Source organism: Bombyx mori, chromosome 22, assembly GCF_030269925.1.
Source record: "Bombyx mori chromosome 22, ASM3026992v2".
NCBI classification, from domain to species: Eukaryota; Metazoa; Arthropoda; class Insecta; order Lepidoptera; family Bombycidae; genus Bombyx; species Bombyx mori.
In genome coordinates, this window is record NC_085128.1 from 4876886 (window position 1) to 4896866 (window position 19981).

General features: G+C 37.4%; 1 protein-coding gene and 1 long non-coding RNA gene across 4 annotated transcripts in view; one reads left to right on the forward strand and one right to left on the reverse strand.

Annotated features, from left to right (window-relative positions):
- The window catches only part of LOC101745840 (bifunctional 3'-phosphoadenosine 5'-phosphosulfate synthase), a 63034-nt gene that overhangs the window by 33680 nt on the left and 9373 nt on the right, over positions 1 to 19981 (forward strand). For 2 of the 3 annotated variants that reach the window (XM_038019082.2, XM_038019081.2), the window contains exons 2-8: positions 4959 to 5133; positions 9309 to 9481; positions 11384 to 11521; positions 13558 to 13677; positions 15612 to 15752; positions 17810 to 17872; positions 19278 to 19517. In XM_038019082.2, coding sequence (XP_037875010.1) covers positions 4959 to 5133; positions 9309 to 9481; positions 11384 to 11521; positions 13558 to 13677; positions 15612 to 15752; positions 17810 to 17872; positions 19278 to 19517 — 1050 coding nt within the window. Of the gene's footprint in view, positions 1 to 918; positions 1048 to 4958; positions 5134 to 9308; positions 9482 to 11383; positions 11522 to 13557; positions 13678 to 15611; positions 15753 to 17809; positions 17873 to 19277; positions 19518 to 19981 lie in introns of those variants that run through there. The other variant, XM_038019080.2, reaches the window with a different exon arrangement.
- Positions 1 to 19981, reverse strand: part of LOC134200953 (uncharacterized) — a 75870-nt gene that overhangs the window by 31595 nt on the left and 24294 nt on the right. The window lies entirely within an intron of this gene.

A 19981-nucleotide genomic window follows, 5' to 3' on the forward strand; every position in this document is an offset into this window, starting at 1 on the left:
CCCCCCTTTCTCGTTTCTTTCCTGGGGGCTGTCTTTTTCGCTCGCCCGCGGGCCGGAATGTGGTCTCCCCACAGCTAGACCAAGTGTGACGCCGTCGGCGTTGGGAGTCGGGTTGGGCCTCCGCCGCAGTCCTTGCCGCGGGGACTCAATTAGATCGGTCAGCCTTCCCCTTACGTAGGTCCACATTATATACGCTTTATGTATGGCCGTTTCTTGTACAGTATGTTGTATGTTTGTGTGTTACAATGTTATTATTAAAAAAAAAAAAAAAAAAAAAAAAAAAAAAAAAAAAAAAAAAAAAAAAAAAAAAAAAAAAAAAAAAAAAAAAAAAAAAAAAAATTATATATATCTAATTCAATCTCAGAGCAATTGTATAGACAATTGCTCTTGAGGATTGTTACAATCAATTTTCGCTTATTGTTTGCTTATTATTGTTATTGTTGTGTTTCTGTTGTTGCTGTGTATGCTTGTAGTTAGTTGCCTTTAGATTGCTTGTAGATATTTATTTGTTAGACTGCTTTCATAGTATTAGTAGAGTGCCCATGCAAAATTTCCAATTAGATTACTGTATTACCATTTAACTGCTGTATTGCCATCCTACTGTATGTATTGCCATTTTATTGTCATTTTCATTGCAAGTGTCCTGGAAGGCTGATCTCCCGTCGCCGGCGGCGTCGCAGATTCCTAAATCCATCTCCCCCCATACTCCATAGAATAGCCGTAAGACCAATTGTTTAATTCATCATTAACATTATTCATTATTAATTATTAATAAAACTAAAAAACCAAAAACCCCCATTGCTGTGGGACCCAAAATTTTTTTGGTTAACCAGCAATGACGGGAGGAAAAAAAAAAAAAAAAAAAAAAAAAAAAAAAAAAAAAAAAAAAAAAAAAAAAAAAAAAAAAAAAAAAAAATTAATTATATATATATATACAAACACAACATCACGGGGGGCTGCGTGACGGTCGGCGACGGCGGGCGGAGCGCCGGCGGCTGGGGAAGAGGAGGAGGAAGAATGAAAAGAGGGAAGAACGAACGAGGAAAGGTAGGAGGGTCGTCCATCCCTCCCCTACTTCATGGGAGTAGACCCGCCTCATTTCTATTATTACTACCATCATAATCATCATCATCATCACCTTCATCAACATCATCATCACCTGCTGCATGATCATAGTCACTTATCATGATCATCATCATCATTCCTACAGAAATCAACCTACTCATACCAGTTCATCATCAACTTTAATAAATAGGCAACAAACACCACCCCTGCCTCGTTAGGCAGGGAGTTCAAGTCCGGGCAGAGGGGATTGCCCCGAGGCCCGACCCGTGCCTCCGTAAGGGGTCACGAAGACCCAACGACGCTCTCGAGAACGTTAAAAAACTCGCACTAAGCAATCTGATTTTATCTTTTCGATTACGTGTATTGCGTCTTGGTTAGTTTAATTCGGTATAAAAAAAAAAAAAAAATGACTGTACCTAAAATGAACGCTCTAATAATGTTATCTTTAATTTCTGTTCAGATATTACTTAACAGATCTAGGTAATCTTTTAATTGTAAAATAAATTTACTGAACCGAGCCACATTTCTATAAACAATTTGTAAACAGAAGTCCGGTTTTCGCTTTTTCAGATTCTTGACAAAAGTTTGAATGTAAAGTTTTTCTGCCTGTATGGCTTTTTAAAATTGATCCGCTATTGTGTTTGCATCTACACGCTAATCTCCCCAATAACGGCAGGTACGGACATGGTTTTAAGTAGTATGTGTCAAATATTAAAAGGAAAAAATCATTATTGGGTAGTACGGATTATCTAATAAATAAATTGCGATGGGAGTATGTCGCCTATTGAATCTGTAATTGTAATAAAAGTATATTTTTGCAAGTTTGCGCGTTGCGAATTGCGGGCGCATTTCAATCACTAATAATTTATCTTTTAACGTAAATAGGCACTTTGATCGGATGCATAATATTAATTTGTTTGATCAAGGTTCAATTCCCTTCACAAAACCTTTGTGCGTTTAATGTTATGTGTTACTTTGTAATATCAATTTTAATTCAATGTTACTTTAGACAGTTATAAATCAGATACTATTGTCAACTGAAAGGAAAATGTATGGGGGAGAATTATGAATTTTGTTCTGATATACATAAATGCATTTTGTTACTGCTTTAGATAGGATCACTAGCTCAAAGCTGGTTTTCAGTGGTTTACGGAACTCATAGATATAACTAGTGCAAAATATCAACAACTCCATTGTATTGTATAACGCGTTGTATTGTAATCGCGTGACTACTACGCGCTACGAATAGACCGTCGAGATTGTTACCTACACATGCGGGCTCAAAATATGCCACTATAATAGAATACACTATTATAGAATATAATATAAATAAATCAAAATTCGATTTTTATATTTGATTGTAATTCTTTATATCTGAAATTAAATTAAATTTTTCTTATCTGTCAACATGTTATTGTGTCAATAATTGGAATTAGTTTATTTAGTCTAGATTATTTAGTATATGAGTAATCTTAAATTATGTTGTTCCGAAACACCAGGTAAGCTAGCAGCCAATTAAAAAATTTAAAGTACAAAATGTGCTTATTTCGGTCATATTACGTAAAGAATAATGAGGGTTTTTTGTTTATAAAAAATGCTAGTGCCTATCTCCGTTTTGCTTCTTCCGGACTTTGCCTCAGGGGGATTAGCCGTTCGGGATAGAGTATAAAGGAGTCATTTAGTGGTTAGTTACGGCAATTCTACATACTACGTATCACAAGATCCCCGAGAAGACGTGCGAAAATTCAATCCAAAAAATGGTTTTGCATGTCCAGTTACAAACCTATGAGTTCTGGATTGGAAAACGCTTTTAGCTTCACCGCCGTGCTGAGCCTCGAGTATGTACATATGTGTTAATTAACCCAATACGATATGCTTATTTATATAAAATTGTTTTATTATGATCTTAAAGTTGTACATGTTTGGGCTATTTATGTAAACTTTATTACGAGGAAGAGGAAGGCTTTTTAACATCGATTACTTTGATTTTTATAAATTAACAATATGTAACTATGTTAGTGTTCTTAATATTGGTTCGACCTTTGTTTGAGGTCGTCACGGATCGTGTACGATTTTCAATTACAATAAATTTATTGTTATTCGAAATAGATGAATTTGTTACTTCCCGTTTAATTTCTAATCAATGAACAAAAAGTCAATAGAGTACAATGCCTACATAATATAGTTGTCTATTATTTTCGATATTGGTTCAATATTTATTATAATATCTTATGCTCTTTATTAGGTGGTGCGATGACCTCCGCACGGTGGCCGGCAAGAAGTGGATGAGGAGAACCGCAGACCGTGCTCAGTGGTGTGGATTGGGAGAGGCCTATGTCCAGCAGTGGACGACTGTGGGCTGTTGATGATGATGATGATGATGCTCTTTATTATCTTTATGAGCTACGGTGTTCAGAGCTCTTTCTGCTCACTAATAAAAGTACTTTATATGTAGTATTTTGCTCACTATATAGTATTTTACATACACCATTCGTTGATGCAGGAGCAAACTTTAAAATTTTATCAGAATTGAAATTGGTCATAATTTTGTTAAAGAAATAATTAAAGTTAAACGATACATATGGCAAGCTATCTAATTATTATAATAGTTATTATATTATTATACTAGCTGACCCGGCAGACTTCGTAGTGCCTCAATCGAGAAATAAAAGACCTAAACTTTTGTATAAAATAAACTTAAAACAAACAAAAGGAATCCGTCCGACGGGGGGACACATCAAAGGGAAAACAAAATCGTAATTTTTATTTAATTTTGAGCATTTTCATATTTATATACCTTTTAAACCTTCTCTGGACTTCCACAAATAATTCAAGACCAAAATTAGCCAAATCGGTCCAGCCATTCTCGAGTTTTAGCGAGACTAACGAACAGCAATTCATTTTTTATATATAGATTATGACTATTATTATAGCGCGTCAAAAAAATAATCGTAGCTCTGCAGTCAGGAGCAAACAGTCAGGAGTTTGGAGTTAGATTACGTGGCTAGCTATATAACAAAGCTAATATGTGCGCACTGCTTACATAAGTCGCATTCGTAGCTCGAACAGCCAATGAGATTGTCCAAACCTAATTGGAAGTTTATTATGTGAGACGGTTTCTTTTCACGGCTTTGATTTTGTTACGCATTTTTCTTATAGGATTCATATCTCAGAAACATAGTTGAGTTCCGATTTCATTTCTGCTAAATTTTTATTATACGTATACAGTCTTATTGTCTTATTGGTGTATCCGATATTATCATCCCCTATTCACAAATTAATACTTCATAAAATAATAATATAAATTTCGAGTATTTTTGAGATGTTGAAATGGTACTGAACCGAGCTATTATGTACGAGTAGTATCGAGATATTTCGAATCTTAATATCTTATCACTTATTGACAATTTGTGTAGTGATTCAAAGTTAAAACTGAACTAAACATTATAATTTTATCAATATTATCATCGTATTTATCTATTTGTGTATTTTGCATTGTGTAAGTCTTGAAATTGGAAGACATGAAAAATCTGATCTGGCAGGAGAAACCTAATCTAGGTCGTCAAAGTAATTCTGCGATTACTTTGATGAATTAGTTTTTTTTTCCTTTTTTTTCTTAGATGGGTGGACGAGCTCACAGCCCACCTGGTGTTAAGTGGTTACTGGAGCCCATGGACATCTACAACGTAAATGCGCCACCCACCTTGAGATTTAAGTTCTAAGATCTCAGTATAGTTACAACGGCTGCCCCACCCTTCAAACCGAAACGCATTATTGCTTCACGGCAGAAATAGGCAGGGCGGTGGTACCTACCCGCGTGTACTCACAAGACGTCCTACAACCAGTAAATATCGTAGTTACCAGTAAGTAGTAACGAATCTTTGTTTTTATAGTGCGCTCAGGTGGCCACGAATGTCGTCGAGCAGAAGCATCAAGTGTCCAGGGCCAAGAGGAGCAGAGCTCTTGGAAGCAGAGCGTTCAGGGGTAGCACCGTCTGGTTCACGGGGCTAAGCGGCGCTGGTAAAACCAGTATTGCCTTCGCTCTTGAAGCCTACTTGGTCTCCAAAGGTAATATTACCATTTATTTATTAATTTATTTATTTAATAAACAATGTTTCAACAGCATTTAACTAGACACAGGGTACAGAGGATGTTTTCCCAAACATGAGCCAATTAAAGAAACACATTATGTTTCCAGAAAATTTTAACATAATTAATGAACACAGGTAGTTCAACTAAGGTAATTTAATCTAATTTTTTTTTTCTACCTAAGCCGAGAGCCTTTAGAGGCCATATCAGCGTCGCCTTAACTAGTAGGTGAGCTCACGGGGCTCAAACCTGATGACGTTGCTAACACAAACCCTAGCAAGAGCCGTGCTTCGCAGAATTTACCACCGGATCGGAAACTCGACCCACTGAGAAGATCCAGCGAGAAACTCAGTGGGCTGTGTCTGAGGGTTAATTTACTTGTCGAGCCCTTTGTCGCAAGCGACGATTTCGACGAGAACCATTTAATCTGTTGGATTGAAGGTTACTTTATAGTGTCTAGGCGGGTTTTGGTTAGCCCGTGGACTGCAGGCTCGTCGTCTAGTGGCTTAGATACATGGACTCCACGCGAACCTTGACACCGGCTTGCTTCCAGTGAGTTCTGTATCATCTGAGGCTCAAACGCTGGTTGTTGACAAAAAGGGATTTTAGTCGGCTTAAATCCTATATACCACGTTAACGCCCACACAGCTTAGGCGGAAGTTCAGGATTTCTTCCAGAACCAAAGAAAAAGAAAGGGCCTTCGTAGCCATTAGCATAAGTGGGACTTATTATTTCAATGTGCCCGTCTGTTAATTAAATCGTAAAAATATTTTTTTAAATACACGTTTCCAAAGTTGTGTACATTGTCCACTCTCTGTCTGTCTGCATATACTAAAATTTCTACGAAAAAAAAATTGTGTTAAAAAAATATTAGTTTCGATGAAAATTGATTTCAACAAGAAATTTGAGTAGTTTATACGTGATATTTCCTTTTATACGATATATAGTCTTATGCAATAGCAAAAAGTGTCAGAAATATTAATTAGGTACTTTGGTTTTGAAATGTGAAAGTTCATCACAGCTACGGAACTCTTTACTGTGCGTAGTTCAACACTTCATGCCCGGTTTTGTTTGATCGGCATAACTGTGGACGTGTGTGCAATATTAAAAGAAAAAGCAATCGAATGTCAAACTATAAAAAGCTAGCCAATTGCGTTACGTGGCTTAGCTGCAGATTTCTAACATCACGCGTCGCAGTTTGACTACCGCTGTCCGCAGCAACAACAGAACTGGGACAGCGCGCCGTAGAAAAAAATCGAAAAGTCGGCAAGTTCATTAACATTACCAATGACATAGTAGTAGGTAGGTACAACGGCCTCATATGTTGTTTACGTTACGTAATTATTTTATTAATGAACGTGTGTAACCTACATAAGGTAATTTAATAGCCGTCAGGTGATTATACATAAACGATGTTGCGTAATCATTAACCCATCGGCAGCTCTATAATTACTATTGAACGTAAATGAAAACACAAAATTCATTGCATGTAGGGCAAGTTAACATAACAATTTATCGATGTGAATAAATTACGAGTGTTTAATTTTGTGATTCTATGAACTTGAAGTCGTCGTGGCCTAAAGGATAAGACCTCCGGTGCATTCGTATCTAGCGATGCACCGATGTTCGAATCCCGCAGGCGGGTACCAATTTTTCTAATAAAATACGTACTTAACAATTGTTCACGATTGACTTCCACGGTGAAGGAATAACATCGTGTAATAAAAATGAAACCCGCAAAATTACAATTTGCGTAATTACTGGTGGTAGGACCTCTTGTGAGTCCGCACGGGTAGGTACCACCGCCCCGCCTATTTCAGCCTTTTTTTTTTTTGTTCCTACCTAAGCTGATAGCCTTGAGAGGCTATGTCAGCGTAACCCTAACTTTAGTAGGTGAGCTCACGGGGCTCAAACCTGACGATGTTGCTAACACGAACCCTAGCAAGAGCCGTGCTTCGCAGAATCTACCACCGGATCGGAAACGCGACCCACTGAGAAGATCCGGCGAGAAACTCAGTGGGCTGTGTCTGAGAGTTAATTTACTCGTCGAGCCCTTCGTCGCAAGCGACGGGTTCGACGAGAACGGTGACCGGTGCTTGAAGTACCTAAAAGCACCGTTAGTGGATCGGGAGGATCCGAGATGACGTGTTTTGGGCGACGTCGACTGCTTTCCATTCTGTCCGCAGGATCGGGAATGTAGTTACCGGCGGCCACGATGAGAGGGTTCTCGTGTCGTGCCGCTTTATCGAAGTGGCGCATGGACGCCGACTGCAGATACTTACTGATGGACTCTAAGTCCAGGTCGTCATGGAGGTCGACATTCCTGACGAACCACGGGGCTCCGACGGCTATCCTGCAAAAAGGGGATTGGATTATTTGAAATGATTTTAAGTGTATGCGGGCCGCGTGAGCGAACACTACACTTGCATAGGTCATGACGGGGCGTATGCAAGTTTTGTAGAGTGTCACCTTATTTCTAAGGGACATTTTACTTCGCCTACATATCATCGGGTAGAGACGTCCTAGAATGAAGGCGGCACGGTCGCGTACCGTCTTAATGTGGGGGCGGAATGTCATCCTACTGTCGAGGGTGACGCCTAAGTATTTGACCTTCGAGGCCCACGGTATGGGCTGGTCGAACATCGTGATTGGGCGAACGGCGGGGGCGGGGGTGTTGACGCGCCTAGTCGGGAGAGGGATGCTCAGCGTGGTGTTCGGAGGGCGACCCCTTTTGAAGAGCACCGCTGTGCTTTTCGTGGGGTTGATGTCGATGCGCCACTTCCGGAACCACTGTCCCATGGTGGTAGCTGCGGTCTGAAGTCGTCGATGAAGCAACGCCTTCTTCCTACACGAGTAGTAGATGGCGGTGTCATCGGCGAAGAGCGCCAGATGGGTCTCCGGAGACCGGGGTATATCGTTGATATACAAACTGAATAGTAACGGGGAGAGGGCGGAGCCTTGCGGGACTCCGGCTGTGACGTGACGGGGCCGGGAACGCGTTCCCTCGACTCGATACCGGAACGAACGGTTCGACAAGTAGTCTCGTATGATGAGCACGAGTCTGTCTGGCACTCCCATGTTATACAGTTTGTATATCAAACCGTTGTGCCAGACTTTGTCGAACGCCTTCGCTATATCGAAGAAGAGGGCTCCTGTCGGAATGGGTTATTTCTGCCGTGAAGCAGTAATGCGTTTCGGTTTGAAGGGTGGGGCTCCCATTGTAACTATACTAAGACCTTAGAACTTATATCTCAAGGTGGGTGGCGCACTTACGTTGTAGATGTCTATGGGCTCCAGTAACCACTTAATATCAGGTGGGCTATGAGCTAGTCCACCCATCAAGGCAATAAAAAAAAAAAAAACTTAGACGCGTAACAAACAAATCGTTTTACACTTATTTATGTTTCAGTAATACTGCGCGTGGTATTTTTTTATTTTGTTAGATTAAAACAGCAACGTCGGACATTGTTTAGTTCGATCGTTACTAAGAAATTTATAGTCTGATGTAATTGCGTGCGAAAGTATGAACTGGTTCGTGTCCTCACATTCTGAGCAATTAATTAAGCGTCTGTAAATTATTTATTGTAAAAGTCAGTCTTATTCAATTATGTAAAATGTAGAGATGTGGAGAAGCCTCGCAAAAGCCGCAACCAAGGAATAAATACAGTGCATAACTACTACCACTCCCCCAGGAGTTACTTCTGAGAAGAAAAAAAAAAAAGAATCGATGAGTTGAAGTTACCACCCGGTTCTTGCAGAGAATATGACAACATTAGACCGAAAAAAAAAAAAAACACATTGCAGTGTCAACTCATTAGATATTACTCAATATTGTTTAAATCTGTACTAATATCTAAATCTACAGTGGTTTTTACGGATGTTCCGTTATAACTACTGAACCATGTATCCGATTGACTTGAAACTTGGTATCCATGTAGAATATACATGTACTTAATGGATAGGCTAATATTATATGAGCGTCGGATTCCCTACACCAGTTGCCGGGGCGTTAATGATGAGAATCTTTGTGGGGGTGAGAAATAATAATGTTAATTTTAAATGCCCAGCGAAGCGGACGGGTGCAGCTACTTATCAATAAGTATAATTCATCATTTAAAGTAGAAGATGATGTCTATGATTTTTTTTTAAACCAGGAATCCCGGCTTACGGCCTCGATGGAGACAATATCAGGACTGGTCTGAACAAAAATCTTGGTTTCACGAAAGAAGATCGCGAGGAGAACATACGGCGTGTTGCCGAAGTTGCCAAGCTGTTTGCAGACAGCGGCGTCGTTTGTCTGTGCAGTTTTGTGTCGCCATTCGCTGAGGTAATGTCCAATTATAACATGTCCTTCCTCAAACGAAGCTTGTGGAGAGTACTTAATGGTAGGCAGCGGCTTGGCTTTGCCCCTGGAATTGCTAAAGTCTACGGGCGACGGTAAACACTCACCATCAGGTAGGGAGTATATTCGTCTGCCTACAAGGGCAATAAAAAGAAGCCTTAAAAGCTGAATTTTACAGGTTTTTCTGTGAGCCTGTCATGCCTATGAGCCTTGGTAATGAATGAACACAAAGAATAACGGTCGTCCACGTCCCACCAGCACTTTTAATTTTATTTTTTATTGTTTAGTTGGGTGGACTAGCTCACAAACCACCTGGTGTTAAGTGGTCACTGGAGCCCATAGACATCTATAACGTAAATGCGCCACCCACCTTGAGATATAGTTCGAAGGTCTCAGTATAGTTACAACGGCTGCCCCGCCCTTCCACCCGAAACGCATTGCTGCTTCACGGTAGAAATAGGCGGGGTGGTGGTGCGGACCCGTGCGGACTCATAAGAGGTCCTACCACCAGTGTAAATGTAATTAATTTTTTCTATTCTTGATTTTTATTCTACGATGTTATTCGGTCATCGTGGAAGTAACTTGTGAACATCAATTATGTTATGTATTTAATTAAACAAAATGTTATGGACACCGGCAGTGCCGCATCGCTCAATACAAGTATACCGGGCGTCCTATCATTTAGGCGACAACGACTAATGACGCAGCCCATTAAAAACCATAAGTATTGGAGTAAAAGTTGAACTACTACATAGATTTCGTCACTAATTTTGGTCAAATATAATATTATTATTACCTACATCAAGGAAAGTGTTAATTTTAAGCATGATTTTCAACAATGAAGATTCATTTTAATAGTCTTATCCTTTAGACCGCGATGACGTTCAAGATGTGGTAAGGTGTGTCCCAATATTAACTTTTTCTTTCTCTAGTGCTTAAAGACCCATACAAATACAAAAATAATCTGATATGTTTTTTTTTTTTTTTTATTGCCCTTGTAATTGCCTCTTCTTAAATATAGTTATCAATAGAGTCCCACGCCATCAAACTGACAAAAAGTTTTCAACTGAATCCGAAGAAAAAGACTAGCGAACCCATTTTTATATTATTTTACTGTATAATATTTTATATTATTATCCTACAAAGGTGGTACCTTATTTGTAAAATTAAATGGTACCTTATATGTAAAATTAAATTTGGTTAATGTTCATTATGTAGTTATTTGAATTAATGTTCGCTGTTTGCTCATGTGTTAATGGTGGAAATTTTGTTTGGTTTTTCTTGTAGTACTTACTATATAATAATATAATTAATGCATATTGTATTGTCATGCAAATTGTAGGAATTTGTTTCCAAAGAGAAAAACAGGGCTGGATTTTTTTTATATTAAAATGTTAATTTACTAGGTTTAAAAATTATTTTAACATGTCATTATCTATATATTAATACGGGAAGCAAAAAGTTTGTACCCCTTTTTACGAAAATTGCGCGGACAGAGGAGTATGAATTTCCCACACTTATAGAGGAGTGTAGAATGTTAATATTTTTTAGAATTATGCCTAAAAAATAAATTAAATCAATAAAGGAAACATTACACACACTACCATGTATTTGACGCAACACGCATGCATACTATTTATTTATTGTCAAACTTTTGTTCTTGACGTCTGTGATCAAATTGAGAATAGATTAAATAATGTTTGTCTTTATTAATATTTTTCTATAGTGTTGTCTTGGCGTTGAAAATATAATCATAATAGTGTACAAACTTACAATTCCAATTAATTATAGTTGAATTTCGACTACTGCGGGACCTCTAGTTAGCTTTGTTATGTATGTTTGTTGGCGTGTAACTGAAAGTTTCAAAACAAAACGATATTTTTATAGGATCGTGAAGTGGCTCGTCGTATTCACACGGATTCCGACCTTCCGTTCTTCGAAGTGTTCATCGATACTCCTTTGGAGGTATGCGAACAGAGGGACACTAAAGGGCTTTATAAAAAAGCAAGAGACGGCCAGATTAAGGTAAGCCTATTATACACAGGTTTCTTTTTTAATTGCCTAGGAAATAATATTGCCCAGTCGCGGACGTCAGCAAAGCTGCTGCCTTCTTCTATAAACCCATTTCTGATTTTTTTATTAAACTTTTTAAGCCTCTTAACAGTTACTTTAAAGGAATTAGCAGGAATCATATTACAAATTGTAAAACGTCTCGTTTTTCATGATGTCAAAGAAGAAAGAGAGAATGTTTCCGGTTTTTGAAGAGTCCAGTAGAATTTACAAACAGTGTCAAAAATCTTCCGGCAATCTCGTGTGTTTTTTTAAAGCCACTAAATATATATATACTAGAAATGTTTTTTAAAGTACATAAATAAATGAACGTACTTTTGTTTGCACAAGGAAAATATGTCATAATTTTTTTATGTAAAACTCCAGTGACAATCTTGATAAGGTTTAGCGATTGTGTATTTGAAAATCGACATTATTTAAAAAAAAACGCAAATTTATTTTAACGACTGTATTTATTTATCGAGTACCAACAAGTGGCAGAACTATTTATGGTATACTAGGTATAAACGTGTGTTCGTCGGAACGGGAAAAAATTCGAGAAGCTTCCAAGGTCTTCCGAGAATCTAGGCAGCTACGATAACAACGCCATGCAACGGTACCCGCCCCCGGGGTTCTTGGCTATGACGACTTGTGAAACAATCATAGTGCAATACTTAATGAGATTCTAAAATTAAATATACTTCATGTGTCGTTCCATAAAGGTCTCGAATAAATTTTCCCGAATCTGAAATATGGTCTGAACATACCTTTAGCCGGTTGTCAGAGTATCGTACTATCTCCATAACGACAATAATCTATCGGGATTTACTCATTTGTGGGCGCAAAGAAAATGAGTTGAATATTTCGAAGGTTTGCAGTGCAAAAAAAATAATCAGTCTATAAATTAATTAGTTTTGTTGAAAATTAAATTAGGGAAATTTTCATGATAAAACTATTATCCAGCGGTGGTCATGTCTGCGTAAACGTTAAAATTGAAACTCGGATCTTACATGATAAAATGTTCAAAGTTTTTTTTTAATCGCTTACACAGGTAAACGAGATCAAGGTCCACCTGGTGTTAAGCGGTTACCGGAACCCACAACGTGAATGTCGTCACTCGCTTTTAGACTTAGGACTAGTGTTCAATTGTATATTAATTACGTAAATTACAATATTTACTGGCTTCGTTTTTAATTACACAACGTTATTCCTTCATCGTGACAATCTTAACGTAGTAACACCTGTTAAGTATGTATTTTATTACCACCACGGTTTTTGCCGAGCGGTATGACATGTCCTTCTTCAAACGAGGCTCGTGGAGAGTACTTATGGTGGGCAGCGGCTTGGCTCTGCCCCTGGTATTGCTGACAACCATGAGAGACGTTAACCACTCACCATCAGGTAGGCCGTATCCTCGTCTGTCTACACGGGCAATAAAAAAATATAAAAACATATATTAGAATAAATAATTGTAAATAGACAAGCTTTAACAAAAACCGACTTCAAATAGAAAAAAAAAGATATTCCAAAACAAATTAATATACACTAAAAACAATAATATTCGAAATTGGTTGGCGTGATATTGGGTTAATGAGTTATTCATCTATTTTTCGCGCACGTACTTAATGCAAATTTAAGACTTATATAATTTTCTCATGGATACCATTATGAGAAATGGACTAAATTGACCACGCGGGAAGCGTCAGCTTTCTAATAAAAAAAGAATCATCAAAATCGATTCACCCACTCAAAAGTTATGAGGTAACAAACATATAAAAACAATACAGTCGAATTGAGAACTTCCTCTTTTTTTGAAGTCGGTAAAAATTGGTATCCGCCTGCGGGTTTTGAACACCGACACAGTCGCATAGATCGGTACGTGTAAGTACATTTGACGTCTTATCCTTTAGGCCACGACGACATTGACACCATAACCATCAGATATCACGTGATGAGCTTCTCAGACCAAATATAGTCAATTTGTGTTATTTTTCCTTATTAAATCCGTTTAGGGTTTCACGGGAATAACCCAGGAGTATGAGCGTCCCGAAGCCCCCGAGCTGATCGTGTCCACCGTGGGACGGAGCATCGTGGAGTCCACAATGGACGTCATCCGACTGCTGGAGTCCCAGGTAAGTGCAATCGAAGTTTCATAATACCGCACTAAGCATTTTACGTTTTGTCATATGATGATTAACGAACCGCTTTCACCCACTGAGTTTCTCGCCGGATCTTCTCAGTGGGTCGCGATTCCGATCCGGCGGTTTTTTTTTATTGCTTAGATGGTTGGACAAGCTCACAGCCCACCTTGTGTTAAGTGGTTACTGGAGCCCATAGAGCCCATAGACATCTACAACTTAAATGCGCCACCCACCTTGAGATATAAGTTTTATGGTCTCAAGTTTAGTTACAACGGCTGCCCCACCCTTCAAACCGAAACGCATTGCTGCTTCACGGCAGAAATAGGCAGGGTAGTGGTACCCACCCGTGCGGACTCTCAAGAGGTCCTGCTACCAGTTTAGCGAAGCATTGCTCTTGCTAGGGCTAGTGTTAGCAAATTCTATTAGGTTGAACCCGTGAGCTCATCTACTCGTCTGCGAGATCTGGAATATCCCCCTTCCAGCGAATAAGTAAGAGTAGGAGTAAGGGTAGTAATAGGATCCACTCTGAAAGCGAATGGAAATATATCGCGTGCTACGTGAACACGTTCCAAATCTATAAATTCAATTTAGTCGTTAATTGGATTGAGTTGTCATTACAACTCAATCCAAGTTGTGACATTTCACAATATTTTTTTATATCTGGTGTATAAAACAGACGATGAATTAATTAGCTACAGGTTAAGTTAATCCGGAGTAAGTGTAAATCATTCACTCATCACACACTCACATTATTCAAAATCATTTGCTGACGGACCCAGTGCTCCTGATTCCTTATTAATGTTATTTCGGGAATATTGAATGTAAAAAAAGAAAGATGACGTCAGAACTGTACACGTGCTATACGCGCATTTCAAAATAATACAGGGCCCCCATGTCGCTTACTAATTATTTCTTTGTATTTCCCTATCAAGATCATCAAAGTGTATATATGTATGTTTAATTAAAAATAATAATATTGCCTTATAGTTAACATCTTATGAATACGTTATCGTCACATTACAGTACGAAGTAATTAGATAAACTTTTCTTTGATTTTTTTTATGATTAGAGTTGCGATCATATCATGTAAATTGCATTTAAATTTTACAATTATGTTGAAATTAAATACTAACATAACAACTAATGAATAAACGATGTTATACGCTGAAAGAGTTACATCGAATAATAATTATAATCATAATTAAATATGAGAAATTAAAATAAATTTTAAAACCGCAGTTATTGTGATACTGATCCTTATCAATACATACGTAGATACATACTTCCGTCGCCATGTATTTCAACTCTCAAGGATCGGACAACCCTATACAATTGAAGCTTGAACCTTATAACACAACAAAAATATATGAAGTCCGACGTCTGTTATTTTATCCTGATTTAAAGTCGCTCGCTCGCTTTCCCAGTCTAGAAAACACTATCCAATTCGAGTTTTGATTACCCTCTTTGATTGGTGCAATCTGAATTAAAACATGCAGAGTAATATTGTAAAAAAATTTAGTGCTGATCATGTAAATGACCAATGAAATTAAATCGTATAGTTACAAGTTATATTAATTTTAATTTCTTCAAAAATTTTCCACTCGATTTGTTTTGTTAACTCACGCACTTTGCATAGCTTGTGTGCGTGTGAAAAAAATGTATCAATATATCAAACCGTATGCCTTTAAAACATCTTATAATATTATTAAAAACACTTACCTAAATAACAAGGTCACAGAGCAAATTGAGCAAATTTGATATTAATTTCATTGCTTAACAAAAAAAAAAAAGCTTATCTTTCTTAGTCATAACTATGAGTTTCAACAGAGCGTAGGTAATGTGTGTGACACACAGACACAACGTGCTTATGTAAGCTCCTAAGCTAAGCTAAGCTTGATTGGAGTGTCTTTGATTGTCGTTCACAGGGTATCATTCCGAGCCTCGAGAGCAACCGTTCTGGAGTTGAAGAGCTCTTCATCCACGGGAACAGGCTCACCAGCGCCATCGAGGAGGCGGCCCGGCTACCACAGATTGAACTGACGACACTCGATTTGCAATGGGTTCAGGTAAACCAATATATTGATTTGTAAAACTCTAGAATTTTTTTTCCTACCTAAGCTGATGATAGCCTTGAGAGGTTATTTCAGCGTAACCTTAACTAGTAGGTGAGCTCACGGAGCTCAAACCGGAGTGATGCTAACACTAACCCTAACAAGAGCAGTGCTTCGCAGAATCTACCACCGGATCGAAAACGCGACCCACTGAGAAGATCCGGCGAGAAACTCAGTGGGCTGTCTAGAATTCCTAATGTATCTCTGTATGTTGAAGAAAACTCATCTTTTAATCATTGGCTCATTGCTGAGCGCCGTGATGCACCCGCCTGAGCTATGATGAGCCTGATGAGGATTCAGCGTGTCTGTATATTGAAGAAAATACTAAAAACACGAAGAGTTGACTAAGTTATATAAATATGTACATACTACAAGGACTACATATTTTACTATAGAAATTGAAATAAATTCTTAGATTAAATAAATAAATACTGCAATTTATTAAGAACAGAAATTTGTATTTAGAAATTTAGTTATTATCTTCCGTTTGTTCCTTTTTTCTTGCATGTCTCCGGAATTACTAAAGGAATTTTAATTTAGTTATTTCTCAGTTAGTTTAGTTTGCACATTTAGAAGGAGGTGAAGCAGATTATTTTATTAAAATTGGTCACATACTAAAAACCTATCCTCATTTAGATATTTTTGGAAGCATTTTTTAATACTGTTACTTATTAGTATTAGCAAAATTTTTCAAAATTTGCAATGTTGAAAAATTTCTAGCAGAATTTTCATTCTAGCAAATTCTTAACAAAGTTCATTATTAATACGAAAGTAGCTGTAATGTCAGATTTTCGCGCCCAAAAGCTTAAAGCGATTTTGATCAAATTCATTATGGAAATAGTTTCTAAGGATAGAAGATAGGCTGCTGGTCATCGTACTGCTGACCGTGGACTTCATCCACACGATATAAAGTGCAGTTACTAAACTTTAGAGTGTAAATTTTATATTAAAACTAGCTGACCCGGCAAACGTTGTGTTGCCTTAAATAAGATTTCTAGGGAAATTCTACTGTAGAAAAAAAAAACATAATACCTCATTATAAACAAAAAAAATATATCCAAAAAATTAAAATAAAAAATTAATGTTTGGGGTGGACAACCCTTTTCACTTAGGGGTATGAAAAATAGATAGTAGCCGATTCTCAGACCTATTGAACAGACTATTGATACACAAATAAAACCAAAAAAACATAGCTGAAAAATGTATAGTATTGTATAGCTCTCAAATATATTAAGTGTATAATCTATGATGTATAGTGAGTAAGTAAGACAGGAGACCGGCTTCGTCTTCATCCTGGCGACACCTGGCGGGGATAGCTGATCGATTGATAGTTGATCAGTAGTCGACCGGCGAGGGCGGGAGATCAAATTCAATTTAAAAAACATAAATTAAAGGAACTTGAAATTATAAACTCTGAATAAGAATTTATCGTACTACAATTATAATATTTGATTGCCATCTTGCAACCTTATTGCGGATCAGTGCATAGAATAAAAAAAATATTAATCGGGATGGAAAAATAGGGGTTGATCGTAGAGGGGTGAAAATTTCAGAGTAATATGATTTTTTTTATTCTACGTCATGACAAAATAAAAACAACATTCTCGCAAAAAAGTTTAAAGTTTATAATTAGCAAATAAAAAATAAGGGTTGATCGTAGAGGGGTGAAAATTTAGGGTTGTATGTATTTTTGTATGTTGTATCATAAAAAAATAGAAATTAATTTTTTTGTCTAAAAATTAAAAAAAATAATTTAGGGGTGGACTACCCTTAACATTTAGGGGGATGAAAAATAGACGTTGGCCGATTCTCATAGATACCGGATAAGCACAAAAAATTTCATCAAAATCGGTCAAGCCGTTTCGGAGGAGTATGGCAACGAAAACTGTGACACGAGAATTTTATATATTAGATGTATGTGGCATTGCATTCGTAATTAATTACATGTATAATGTAAGACGTAGATATATGCATGTACATAACGTTAATTTTGAGTTTTTCTCTTATTTTAGGTTTTATCCGAAGGATGGGCGTATCCTTTAAAGGGATTTATGCGGGAAACCGAGTACTTACAGGTAAACATGAATTATTTATTTACAAACGATAAAGTGCATATGATAAACATTGTGATGTTTGTGATAAGTGTGTGGCCCGCTATAGCTGCTGATGTTTTTGCTGTTTGGCAGACAAAAATTGAAGAAATATAAGCTTAAGTTGTTGATGTCTAGGGTCCGGTGACCACTTAACATTAGGTGGTCCGTGAGTCGTCTACAAATCTTAGCAATAAAAAAGATAGCCGGTAACTTTGTATTTTTACTTTACGGATCTTTATCATCTCGTGTACAATGAAGTGTAAGTCAAGAAATAAAATTTGTTCTTCCCTCTGTTACACTAGTTTAAGTCACTCACTTAATTATCTGTAGTGTTTTTATAACAATGGATACTATACATTTATGCTATGCTTTTATTTAATTTAGTGTTCAAACTTATGCAATATGAATTAGTGGGTGGAGTTAATAAATTAAAAAAAGAACGGTAGATAAAGATTTAATAAATAGTCGCTTTTACTCTCGGCTACACTAGAAAGTAGTAACTTAATTTTGATCAATAAAAAAGTTTTTTTTTTTTGAAATCTTACATTTTTATAAACGTTTTTATAAATGTTCCACTGAAATGCATCGAAAAATTATGTAAATTCTGTTTCGACTTATACACGTTTAATCGTCCTAGAGGTCCCGCAGTGGTCGAAATTCGACTATAATTAATTGAAATTGTAAGTTTGTACACTATTATGATTATTATTTTATACTTCTATAATCACAAATTTCGCCAAGGCTACACTATAAAAAAATATTAATAAAGACAAACAATATTTAATCTCAATTTGACAACAGACGTCAAGAACAAATAAATAGTATGCATGCGTGTGTGCGTCAAATACATGGTATGTAGTGTGTGTAATGTTTTCTTTATTGATTTAATGTATCTTTTATGCATTATTTCAAAAAAATATTGGCATTGTGCACTTCTTCTCTATATTCTCATAAGTGTGGAAAATTTCATACTCCTCCGTCTGCGCAATTTTCGTAAAAAGGGATACAAAGTTTTTGCTTCACGTATTAATATATAGATTAGTGGAACGTGGAGTACAATGGAATTAACAATGTACATTCACCATATCAGAATATCATATCGGAATCGTCATGAACTTATTAAGATGAAGTTATTTCTTGCGAAATTTATTAATATATTCCTTTTAATACTGCATAAACTATTATATGTATATATGTATGTTTTATATATAGTATATGTGATTATATATGTAAATATTTACTTTTTTGTGTATGTATTTGTAACTTAATATAAATTTCATTGCACCTACCACTGTTTACTCTGCACTACCTTTGGTTGACAGAGAATGCCTTAGGCATTAAGTCCGCCAATGTAAATTTTACATGAAGTGTAATAAATATATATCAGGCGCTTCATTCGAACTGCGTTACGCTGCCGGACGGGTCGCTAGTGAACCAGTCGGTGCCGGTGGTGTTGCCGGTGTCGGCCGAGCTGAAGGAGCGGCTGGCGGGCGCGGCGGCGGTGGCACTCACGCGCGGCGGCCGGCCCCTCGCCGTGCTGCGTGGCCCCGAGTTCTACCCGCACCGGAAGGAGGAGCGGTGCTCGCGGCAGTTCGGCATATACCACGCCGGTCACCCCTACATCAAGGTAGGTAGGCGGCAACGGCGACCTCTACGACCCGCGGCACGGCGCCATGCTGCTCAAGGTCGCGCCCGGACTCAACGACCTAGAGCAGCGGTCGGGGAACCGGGGTAAATTACCCCAAATGGGGTAAAATGAAATTTTGGGGGATAAAAATGAAACTTTTGTGAGTAAAAGTATATATTGAAGTGAAACTTCTTTAGAATCGTTGTGATTTCAAACTCGATGAAACGAAATGAAACGAAACGAAAAAATAAATCCATAGAGACACAAACACATTAATGTATAGGATTCAGCCGACGAGAGAATGAGATAGAACACATTGTTTGGAAACACAAAGTTCACGTGATTGAGGTATTTTATTGTAGGCATCGTGTGCCGCGATTGGCTTGCCGCTATGTATTATTAGATATTACATCGATAATTTGAATAAATGATGTTTAAATTAAATTTTTAGTTATTGTTTTCTT